Source organism: Hyaena hyaena, unplaced genomic scaffold (genome assembly GCF_003009895.1).
Source record: "Hyaena hyaena isolate Hyena2069 unplaced genomic scaffold, ASM300989v1 scaffold_857, whole genome shotgun sequence".
Taxonomy (NCBI): Eukaryota; Metazoa; Chordata; class Mammalia; order Carnivora; family Hyaenidae; genus Hyaena; species Hyaena hyaena.
In genome coordinates this window covers 193,860-206,546 of record NW_024081490.1, presented here as the reverse complement: position 1 = coordinate 206,546, position 12,687 = coordinate 193,860, and the positions used below count along the sequence as shown (strand labels likewise).

The 12,687-nt window shown below is 35.5% G+C and overlaps 1 protein-coding gene across 2 annotated transcripts in view; it reads left to right on the top strand.

Annotated features, from left to right (window-relative positions):
- ANTXR2 (ANTXR cell adhesion molecule 2) overlaps positions 1 to 12,687 on the top strand; it is a 148,402-nt gene that overhangs the window by 75,757 nt on the left and 59,958 nt on the right. For both annotated transcript variants that reach the window (XM_039220015.1, XM_039220014.1), the window contains 2 exons: positions 7,995 to 8,039; positions 8,861 to 8,953. In XM_039220015.1, coding sequence (XP_039075946.1) covers positions 7,995 to 8,039; positions 8,861 to 8,953 — 138 coding nt within the window. The remainder of the gene's footprint in view (positions 1 to 7,994; positions 8,040 to 8,860; positions 8,954 to 12,687) is intronic.

Sequence of the window (12,687 nt, the reverse complement as noted above, 5' to 3'; positions counted from 1 at the left end):
TGCAAAGCTGAAATTTTTAGGTACTGTCATTAGTGAATTATAGAGTGTGTTGAGTTTGCAAACTCTTCCGTAAGGGGAGAAGTTCTCACTTTGTGTGAAGTTATTTCTTACCATCTGTTTAAGAGTCTATATCCTGCTCATTGAGGATCCTCACATCCGTCCTTTATAACTGCTTTTCTTTAACAAAGACATCAGCTGCATCCTTCCTATTCCTTAAATTAAAAATGGGGGCCGAAGAGGTTAACAAAAATTTATCGTGTACTGAATCATGAGTGAAATATCAGAAAATATGGATGTTTTCATCATTGTTTAGCTTAGAAGTTGTGTTGAGCTCATGACAGATTTGTTTTGCTGCCCGATGGCAGTAATGAGAGTCCTATAGTTGTATTGTTTGGAATAACCAGGCACTCTGCAGAATTACAGATGTAAGGCTAATGAGGTGGCAAACAAAGGCTTTCTGGAGTGTTGTCAATTAGAGTGTATTCTACAGCTGCAAATAAATATCTGAATATGCTAGAAATGATAAATGTTCACGTTGCTCTAGTGTTCTTGGCCAAAGTTCTCCATCCTCAAGGGAAAATTGCAAGCTCATTTTTCCTTGGAGCATTTAAGACATTACAAAAAGATCTCATAAATCTTGATTTAAAAAACCATTTTAAAAAAGTTATCTTTTTAAAGCTCAATTTGCTTATAAGTAAGTTGAGCTTTCATGATGAGGATATATCTGACTGGAGCTCCAAGGAATCGTTTTCTTAGCCAGCAGCAGCTGTGCTGTTCTTTCTAAATAGTAATAATGCTTCTATATTGCACTTGTCTTTTATTGTTGAGGAGGGCTTTCGGTGCCTTTATTGAGTTACTTTGAGAGTAGTCTGATTTTTTGGGAGGGAATGCACAATAAAACCGAAGTAATTTAAATTTTAATATGCCTTCTTTGCACCATTAATTAAAATGATTTATGTTTGGTTGCCTCCTTGAAATAGAGTGTGATGTTAGTACTTACAGCTTCCGTGGTGATGTTTTCCAACAGAGCATCATTTGCGAAAACAGGGTATCAAACTCTTCCTGGTATAGTTTATTTGCTTTGACAGCAGCACCTTTACTTAACTCTTGGCAGAATACACTCTCACACTATTCTTCCCAGTCCCCATTTGGCATTTTAAATTATATTCATTGTCCAGACGTCCCACCAGCTCTTTATTTGTTCAGAGCAGGAATCTTTGATCATTGATGAGTATGTCAAGGAGAAAAGGAAAGGGCGGATGAGATAACTCAGACCGTATTTTAATCTGGATGATGAAAGCATCTAACTTTGTGCGAGTCAGGAAAAAAAACTTCCCAAAAACGAATGTAAGAGAACGTTGTGTTTATGCACTTCAGAGGAAAGGCACCACACTTGCTCTCTGATCTTTTCAAAGAAAGGGAGAATGAAAGGAAGACCCCCATATATTTCAAAGAAACTTTTCTAAACACTGAGAGCGACTTCTCTATTGTTTGTGGGCTCTTAGTCACTTAGATGACATTGCTGATAAATTGGGCATTTGTTTTTGTCACTGGCAAGAATCAGTCCTGAAACATGACTTGATCTACAGGCGTTGTACAGTATCTTATTCTTTTTTAATCCAAGGCAGTTCACTGTTGACAGTTCTTTTCACTCTTTTCTGAATATTGGAACATATGATTGCATCAAGCTGGCTGCAGGCTCCAGTGCTGACATTTTCTAGCGCAAAGAATGCCCACATCACTCGAACATTTGAAAAGTGTTAATGAGCGGATCAAAAGGACTGTTGCCTGAAGCAGCTAACTTTTTTTTTTTTTTAAGAAATCGGCTCTCCTCCAAACTGAAATCTTCATTCTAGCAGCTAAGTAGATGAGATGTAATCCTCCCTGATGATGATAATAACAAATGAAAAAAAATTGGAGGAGAATCAAACTCTACATATGGTTCATAAAGTGGTGAAAGTGTTTTCCAGAATCTTCAATACAGAACTAAAGGATGCTAAGTGGAAAAAAATCCTGGCAACTAGGCAATATTATGCCTTTTAAAATCTGCAAATTCTCATAAAATATGGTGCATATGAATACATCCTTTTCTGAAATGGATGTGTTCTTGAACTATTTAGTACAAGAATGAGATTCTCATGACTTGTTATTTTTAATGTATTTACATGGACGGTAAGGTTTCTTTTTCTTCTGCACTAGCATTGCTGAAATGTAGGGTTATCAGTTGGACACAAATTTTTGCCATTTTGGCTTTTGACCCAAATGGTTTCAGATTATTTTCACTGGCTTTTGTTACTTATGAGACCCTGCAGTAGAGTCGAGGGAGGGAACATATTGAAACATCACATAAAAACCGTTTTATTTCCTGTTCCCAAGTTTCTAGGTCAGTGATGTTAGGCATATCAATTAACAAGCCATGTCTCTATAAAGTGGGAATGATAACCTCTATCTTTCATAGTTACTATAAGGTTTAAATTAACCTCTATTTTTATCTACCTACCTACCTACCTACCTACCTACTTATTCATCCATCTACCCATCCATCCATCTATCTATCATTCATGCATTCTAGCAATTAACAGATAGTCAACACATCTTAGGTCTTTTTTCTTTTGCATCCTTTCCCTTTGCAGTCCAAACCTTATTTTAAAAGGATGTCATGTGGCAGAAGAAATTGAACTCAGAGTCTGGAGATAGATGGACCTGGGTCCCGTATTTGAGTCCTAATTCTGTTTTCTCTTTGTGTATCCCTGGGCAAGTTATTGAAATTAGCATCTCCCTCTCCCTACATTTAAAATGGGGATAAGTTTGATAACTGCACAGGGCTATTATGAGAATAAGAACAATATAGAGTGTGTGGCATATTGTAGCATCAATAAAGGGTTGCTGTTAATAGTCATAACAACACAGGGATGAGCCTTAGCTCTGGTTCAGTTTCTAAAGGCGCTATTCATTGTGGTGGTTGTGTCCCTTAATTTACTAGATGTAGTCAAAATATGATGTAGGTAGAGTTTTAAGGGCTGTATTTCCATTGTTAACAATGTAGAAAATATACTTGCTAGAATTTCAAAACCAATTGAAATGTATAATGTCATACATTTAATTATAAATAAGATTAATTATACATTTTTGGAAAAAGAAACCCGTATGTTCTTTTCTGGAACAAGGTGAATACAAATGCATATTGATACATAGCCCACTTAATTATGGAAAGGCAGAAACAAAGACCTGGTGAAAAAAATGTGATATGGATTTTTTAAATGTTTTATCAGAAATTTCATGTTGGACATGACCTACAATTAATCCAATTTATTTCCCATATGAAGAAACTTAGGACAGTCTAACATCTTCCCACCTGCCATTTAGTTAATTAGTTCTCTGATTTTATTGGTTGAAAGAGAAATTTGATGCTTCATTTTCTTTGAAACTAGCAATATTTTAGTTTCATGGGAACCTACATCCATCTGTTTATCATTTATATTTTTTTCCTCAGTATTTTTCTTTAAATTTAGAGGTTGGCTATAAGCCTTTGTGAACATTCTCAGCTAGCTCCTTCAGGTTACTTACAATCATATTTTTAGTATCTGCTATTCTCAGAGCGCTTTATGAGGAACTGGTGATACTTACAAAGAAGGAGAAGTGATTAAACATTCCCAAATAATCATACAAGCCCAACTTAATAAATCATGAATGATTTAACTGTGCAGCAACATTTATTTTTAGAAGTTTTCAAGCTTTTAGATAAAGCAATACGATGCTGGGGGGATGGTTCTGTGAAAGTTGGATGGGACTTAACATGGAAAGGGGCATTTTATTTGGGGCAAGCAAAAGAATCTTCACTTTTTCTAGAGTAACAATGCACATAGGACTGTTAGTAGATAGGATGTGAGGGCAGAACTGCATCATACGGAACCATTTGAACAATGAGCATAGAAGACCTGGGTCATGTATCTGTACTGAAAAGGAGCTTTGCTTTTCCAGGTTGTGACTGTTGAAAAAATGTTAAGGTGCTTCTTGTTAACCTGCTGTGAGTCTGTTGGCTGTGGTCATATGAGGATTTTATATTGAAACTCAATTTGTCCATATAAGCACTAAAACTAGATGCTTTGCAGGATAATGAATATGACAAGGGTGACATAAAAAAAGGATGAGTCATGGAGGAGGATTTTCAATAATTTTCAGGAGGATATAATATAGAACCAGGTAGGGATAACTGTTTCTGTCCTCAGAAATATGTATACTAGTACAAGATGTATAGCTAATAAGCAGGGTAAATGTGAAATTCTCATAAAGAGATGAAAAGGAGTTCAGATACATCATGGTCAGACTTATGGAATGAAGGATGTGCCTTGGTCTTTTTCTAGTGAAAGAATTCTAGGGAGCACTTCAGGGTAATTTGCAGAGCTAAGAGTAGAGCATGATTTGTACAGATCTTCCAATACAATTCACTAATTCAATGAATTCAATAGTGGTCATTGGAACAATTGATCCATTTTGACCAGAGAAGCACTTAAGCTACTGTTGGAAAAATATAGCTAGTTACACAGGTTAGAATCAGGGATGTGTCAGAGATAGAAAGACAAGATAAATATCTGATTTAAGTAAATAGAGCATGTGGACATTGATGCCAAAAAAAAAAAAAAAAGCTATGGCAATTATTGACTACCAATCAGTGTTATCACTGTGTTATTAATTAAAATGTATAGAATGGAAGTACAAACTGGTGGGGGTGCATCTGTTTTATATGAGTACCATACATTTACTTATAATGGCTTGGTTACACTTAAAAAGCTATTATCAGTTCTGGAAACCCCACTTGGAGGTATTGATCAAAAGAATATGTACTAAAGAAATGGACCAAGATGACCCAATAACTCAGAACCATTGCGTGAAAAATTGTTGTGATGTTTATCTTCCAGATGAGTAGGCCCAGTAGATATATGGTTATTATCCTAGTATTCAAATATAGGAACTGCCCTCTTCTGGTAGAAAGATTAGGTGTGTGGGTGTGTGGGTGTGTGTGTGTGTGTGTGTGTGTCCACATCCCAGGATCAGGACTAAAGACTGGAAACTATAGAAAGAGAGGTGGTTTGGCTTCTTTGGGGGGAAAAGCTTTCAAATGATGCAAATTCCTTGCCAATGGAGTCAATTGCTTTGTGAAGTAGTGAATGTCTCTTTATTACAGGAATTCAAACATAGTTGGACTAGAGCTTGGTGAGAAGTTGTCAGAATCTTGAGGTTTTGGTTGAGTGCGTATTGAAGAAGTTGGAAAATGTATCTCAACTCAGTATTTTTAAGGTCCAGAGAATTATGAGTTTATGATTTTGGGTGGGAACAGTGGGAATAGAATGCAAAGAATCCTTCTTTCTTCCCTTGTTCTTCTTCTCCTTCCTTCCTTCCTTGTTTCCTTTCTCTCTTTGTCCCTTTCTCCCTTCTTTTTTTCTTCTTTTCCCACCTCCATCCTTTTCCTCTCCTCCTAACTTTTCTTTATTCCTTCCTTCCTTTCTTACAAAATAAGAAAATGCATCTGTGGCTTGATAACCTTTATTTTATGCCAGATCATTTACTAAGTACTAGAAAAACAGACGTAAATTTCCTTCTCATGGAAATTACAGTTTTATGGAGCTGGATAAAATTATTAATTCTGATAAATGCTAGGGAGTTGATCTAGGGAACAAATAGGCATTTATGCATATGTGGGGAATCTTATCTGTGTTGGGAAGATTGGGGAAAGTCCTGAGTGGGAAGATGAGGGACACAGACAGAGAGAGAGAAATATTTCAAAAAATCTGTTGGACATGGTAAATGACTTGGTGAAATCATTTAGAAATGAAGAAGAAAGTATAGATTATGTGAAAATTTTGAGGCTGCAACTGGAAAGAATAATTAATTGAGTTGAAAGAAATATGGAAGAAGGGTTGGCTATTTTGATCATTTTGAGTGAGAAATGTTGATAGATCCAGTTTTACTGATTGAGTTTGAACATGCAGTTTGGATAATGATATGTGGTGTTTCCTTTCTATAAATACACCTCTGGCTTGATAACCTTTATTTTATTTTACTACAGCATTGTTTTAAGTCTTAATCCTCCACTGACATTTATTTCTGGGCTAACTGTAAAAATTCACAGCTTTTTATCCTTCACAATTACTAATGGGAACTGAAATTTTTATTTCGGATAAAATTGAATTAAATAAAAGGGCTAAATAGAAATAACAGCATTGTTTGTAACATTCAAATTTTTGAATAAACTAGATTCAGTTAAACTGTCAAATTACTGTCTAGTCACATCTATGTGGAGATTGGATCTATCTGAAATTTAGATCCAAACTAAAATTTGAACAATGAAAACATTATACATAAAGAAAAGTAAGAGTTAGTTCTCTCAACACTATCAATAGCATTACATATTAAAAACCTTTCACTATGGAAAATTTCAAACATACACAAAGAGAAAGTTTAAAATAATGAGTTCCCTCATGTCTCTTTCACTCAGCTTCAGTGATTCTCAATTTATGGCTAATTGTATTTCATCTATAATCCCTTCCACTTACCCATCACAAGTTATTTTGGTGAAATATCAGAATCATATCATTTTCAGTATATATCTTTACAAAGATGAGCACTCTTTTAACAACATATTCATGACTACAGTAATATACCTAAATAGTAATAATAATTCTTTGATGATATTCATTTTTAAAATTATTATTGTTTTGAACTTTTTAAAATTTTAAAACAGAATCGAAACATTTGACATTATGGCGAAGCAGTTATATTTTCAGACAGATTTTCCTCTGTGTCTAGAGACTTGGATGTATATCTAAATCATCAGAAACCATTGCCACTTGGTCAGTAACTTTGTATCATGATGATGTGAAAGTTGGCTACCTCATACTGGTAAAGGCCATTTAGATTAGATCTCAGGCTTCATTTCTGTCACATAAAGAATCGGCCATATACAGTGTAATGAAAGAATATATTGAGTAATGATTCACAGAAAAGGCATCTTCTTTAAGAATGTTTGTTTCTAGCTTAAAGGGTGGGGAAAGAGAAAGTGTTTATTTCCCCATCATCTCTTCCAAAGCAAGCTAACTTGTGCATTTTAAATTTGTGGAAAAGTCAATGGGTCACAGAAGGAAGATTTTGCTAGTAAATTCCTGCTCTGTTTGAAGGGACATACTGTAATCTAGTGAAAAATGGTTGCATTTTGACATTAGAAGATCCATTTAGTGAAACTTTGTGCAAACTATTTGGCAGTTTTTGGTCTTGTTATTCACCTGACAAACGAAGCTACTAAGATGTCTATGGCATCAAGCTAAAATGAATGAATGGATGTGAAGGAGTTTTGTGAATCGTTAGGTGCCTGTTATCTAGTGCTGCCTAACAAACCACTCCACAAGCTAGTGTCTTCTAGCAACTAGCTCTGTGGAGACTGGCTCTGCCAGGAGATTCTCACTCTGGGGTTCTCTCCTGTGATTGCAGTCAGGTGGCACCTGGGCTGGAGTCATTGGAAAGCTCGACAGACCCAGGTCTGAGAGAACCATGCTTGACACTTCAGTTGGGATAGCTGTCATAGCTGGAGGTTGGCCAGGCATCTCTCTCATCATCCAACCTTTCCATAAGGTTATCCCGGGCTTCCACCCCCTGGCCTGATGGTCTCAGGATAGACTTCTGACAGCACAGCAGGCTTCCTACAGAGTGTGTGTCCCAAGGATGTCGAGGGAAGTGGAAAAGCTTCTTCTGACCTAGCTGCAGGAGTCACGTGGTAGCACCTATACTTCAAGCTAGTCAGTCAGGAGCTAGTTACAGGCAAGCCTGTATTCTAAGGGAGAGGCATCTACATTGAGAGGCAAGGTTCACATGGGACATTTTTGACACTACCACAGTATGTTATGTTATTAATCTAGTTATTTTTATACATCTTTGCTGTCTCCTTCCTATGCCACCACCAAAGTTTTTACATTTGATTTTTTTTTTTTTTTTTTGGACAGGTTATCAAGGATCCTCCTCCTCCACCACCTCCTGCACCAAAAGTGGTAAATAAGTACCTAATAAGTGATGTGGTTACTTTTTTCTGTATTTAGATATTATCAACAGTTATGATCAATTACTTTGTAACTATGAGACCTGTTACTGACTTCTGAATTTATGAAAATTAATTGTTATTTTTCATCTTCTTATGACTTTTTTTGTGTGATCAAGGAATAGGACCTTCAAAACCTGATAAATATAGACTGACCATGAGGATCAATAGTGCATAGAGATGTACTTTACTTTTTATATCAATACATCAATAGTCCTGATGTTACCTATTTATAAAAAGCTAGAAGATCCAAGCTGGTAGTTTAAAGATGTTATTCCTGTCTTCAGAATGATTCTTACTTTTATATTACACTCTTTGTTAGCCAAAATTGGGTTAGCATCATGAAATATGGAAGGTAGTGGTGTAGTGTATTTTCTAAGCTGCTCAGCTGCCTATCCTTTTAGCACAAATTTTGCAGTTTGACTTAACATGTATGTTGATGCTTTAAATGATTACTGGAATGCTGTTCTAAATTTAATGTCTTTTTAAATATGAAGTGATGTATAGAATTGGAAAAGCAAATGATGCTCATAGTTAGGAAGCAACTTCTGGTGACCTGGTAAAATAAGGGAGGTCAGTATTCTGTAGAATTCCACTTGAAATTTATGCATGTAAGCCTAAGTGCATCTACATGCCCTCTACATAATTGCTACCACATTTCTTCGATGTCAGTGACATTATTTGGAGAAAAATGTTTAAATGTGAGTTTGTTCTGAATAAACAGTATTTTAAGAAATTAATTAAACCTGTGTTTAAAAACTTGTATCTCCATAGGAGGAAGAGGAACCTCTACCCACCAAGAAATGGCCCACAGTGGATGCTTCCTATTATGGTGGCCGAGGGGTTGGAGGAATTAAAAGAATGGAGGTTGGTATCTTTAAAAAAAAAAAATGCAGCTGCTAATATGAACATGTAATTCTAGAACTATTAAACCATGGAAACTGCACTTTTCACAATTTAATACCATCCAATTTTATTTAACAGTGGGTCTTTTTTGGATAATTTTTTTCTATGGAATCATCCTGGCCATTTCAAAACTGTCCAAGAAGAACTGAACTCATTTAGTCAAAGCATTGCATTGATAAGACGTTTGAACTCTAAAAGGCAAAACAAAGTTAGAATTTTTCTTACTATTTTGGAAAAAATTACTGCAGACAGCATCAACTTTGTAGAAGCCAACCACTTAAAGTTGCAACAATGCTTTTCTTTGAAAGGATCCAATAGTTATGTACTATTTAGGGATAAAAATGTTAAAATATTCAGTAGTATGGGTATGACCTAATCACAAATGTAGAGGAAGAACATTGAAGTGTTTATTTATTTATTTATTTAATGTTTTTATTTATTTCTGAGAGAGAGAGAGGCAGTGTGAGGAGGGGAGGGTCAGAGAGAGAGGGAGACACAGAATCTGAAACAGGCTCCAGGCTCTGAGCTGTCAGCACAGACCCCGATGTGGGGCTCAAACCCATAAACCGTGAGATCATGACCTGAGCCAAAGTCGGATGCTTAACTGACTGAGCCACCCAGGCGCCCCAAGGCTTTTTTTAAAAACAGCTTTTAGTTACCACTTATGAACAATTATAATTAATTTAATTTTTTTTTAAGTTTACATATTTATTTTGAGAGCGAGAAACAGAGAGCATGCACACATGAGCAAGTGCAAGTGAGCGTGAGTGGGGGAAGGGCAGAGAGAGTTGGAGAGAGAGACAGAATCCCAAGCAGGCTCTGTATGGTCAGCATGGAGTCCGATGTGGGGGCTTGAACTCATGATACATGAGATACATGACCTGAACCAAAATCAAGAGCCTGATGCTTAACCGAATGAACCATGCAGGCACCCCTATCATAATTAATTTTATATATCACTTATAGAATGTATTGAACTTTTAGACTGGCTCAAATTGAACTTCAATATTATATCTTAAAAATGAAATGTGGTCTTCTTCACACAACAGAAATCGCTTTCAAAGTGATAGATTAATTAATAATAAGCAATTATTGCCAGCGCTGAGCCCTTAGCAACAGTGTAGATAGGCCAGCATCCCACCTCATGGAATAGTTGGAGGAGTTTTGTCATTGGTAGGCTGACTTTATTTCGAAACACAAATTCTGGCATTTCTTCCTTATTAGTTATCCTTTAACTCTACTTCTTGATAAGAAGGAGTTTTTATATCTTCTGCGCTTATTGCACATCTCCTACCACCGTACCTGCCTTGTTGTATCACTGCCAGCAAAAACCAGGAAGCTAATTAAGAAACAGCCTCAGAACTGTTGCAGTTATCTCTTTTCATACATTTCCATAAAATTCAGATTCACCAGGAGAGTTTCCCCTTTTCAGAATAAATTTCAGTATGCTTCTGAAGAAATGGTTATTCAAGCCATCAGATAGTGATTCTCACTTTCTTGACCACACAAAATGTTAAAATAATGCACACTTTCCGTAAAAGCATGCCACTCTATTGCAGAAATATCCTCTGAGACTGGTACCTCATTGCTAATAAGCCCTGGAAAAAGCAGGTGCTAGAAGCTATTAAATTTGTCTTTTGGCAAAGATGGTGTGTATGTGTTCACATGTGAGTGATTGAGAATATCAAACAGTCCACAAGAATATCAAACAGGCTGTGTTAGCTCTTGTTGTCTGACATAGAACCAAGAACATTTTCCTTCTGCTTACCTGTGTTGTGTCATTCAAGGCTTGGAGGGGTGGGGGAAAGAATAGACTGCATCGTCTAATGTATATGAAAAACTTGTAGCTAAAATAGTTACCAATGGATATCCTAATATTGTCTATCTCAACTTATTTTTAGCTTATTTCGTCTCATTCCAATATGTGTATGTAACAAATGAGTGCAAGGGAGAAAGTTTTGACAAGACATAGTACAAAATGTTAGTAGGTTTCTCTGGATGGAGTGATTTTCAATTTGAGCTATGTATTTCCCTATTTTTTCTAACTCATTTGATAATGAACATGCACTACTTCAGATTCAGAATAATACATTTAATTCCATTTTAAAATCCACACATATAAAATACCACATGACTGTGAGATATGGATATGCTAGGAAGTGAGCCTTAAATGAATAATGTTCTTGCTGAAAAGACTAGGAATTATGCCAGATTTTTGTGAGTCCAGTATTCTAGTGTACTAAAGATTGAGATCTCTTTCTAAAGGGTAGGGGTGGGGGGAAGTATACACATGAACTCCTGAAGAGGTCCTGAGCTAAAAAGTCAAAGGCTTATGTGCACTCTTGAGTAGCTCACATTTCAAATTTCAAGAGTTATTAACTCTTAATATGTGACTGATATTGCCTGTCCTTTTCAGTTTAAGAAAACTTATGGAAAGGGCTCACTGTTAATAATTGGGGTGCATTTTAGTTTTGGACAATTTTGGCTGCATTGTATAAGGTGTTCATCAATGGGATGGTGATGGGAATGAGAAAAAATGAGAAAGGAAGTGTGAACATTACAAAGGGTAAACAATATATAAAAATACACAATAAAAACTGAATCAAGAATTAAGCACCATGAAATTTACTCAAACCTGATCTTACCTAAAGTTAGGGAAACTAAAAAATACAATCTGTTTTAAAACCATGCCTATTTAACCCTGGAAAGTATTTTCCTTAAAAAAAAAAAAAAAAAAAAAAAAAAAAACCTCTAAGTAGGAGAAATAAATGGAATTCTAGAAGTTATGTGCACATCTGAATTACATGTTATTTTAAGCCGGGATAGGGATTTTACATAGATTTTTTTCTTACTCCTCCTTTAAATTAAATATTTAAACATTACGGTAATGGCAATTTGCAGAATGCTGGAACTGAGCTGATGTTAATAACAGCTGTTAGCACAACTGATCCACAACACCTAATGACTTCAAATGTGTGTTTCTGCCAATTCAGCGTGAAACTGTTTTTGTTTCTTTTCTCAATTCTGAAATTGCTCCTTTATGATACAACCTCCTAGTCATCCAAATATACTCTGGCAATTATGGAATTTTATTGTTTATTATGAAAGCCAAGTAGAGTTGGAAGGATTTAGCAATCAAGCTTGCACTTATTTTTTTCTTCCATAGTAAAAAAGCCACGTATATTAATTCTGCTAAAGTTCCCTTTTAGCAATTTATTCTTGTTTATTTTAAATCCTTTTTTGACTATCTTAAAGTGGTTAAACTAAAATATTACAAATTTATACAACCAAATGCGTATATGTTTACAGGCATACCTTGTTTTATTACACCTTACTTAATTGCGCTTCACAGATACTGTGTGTTTTTAGAAATGGAAGGTTTGTGGCAACCCTGCATTGAGCAAGTCTGTCAGGGTCATTTTCCCAATAGCATTTGCTCACTTAATGTCTTTGTTTTATGCCTTGGTAATTCTTGCAATATTTCAAACTTTTTCATTATTATTATATTTATTTTTGATGATCTGTAATCAGTGATTACCGCTTGTTAAAAGTTCAGATGATGGTTAGAATTTTGTAGCAATAAAATATTTTTACTTAAGTTATATATATTGCTTTTTTAGACATAACACTATTGCATATTTAATAGACTAATGAACAGTGTAAACGTAACATTTGTATGCCCTGGGAGACCAAAA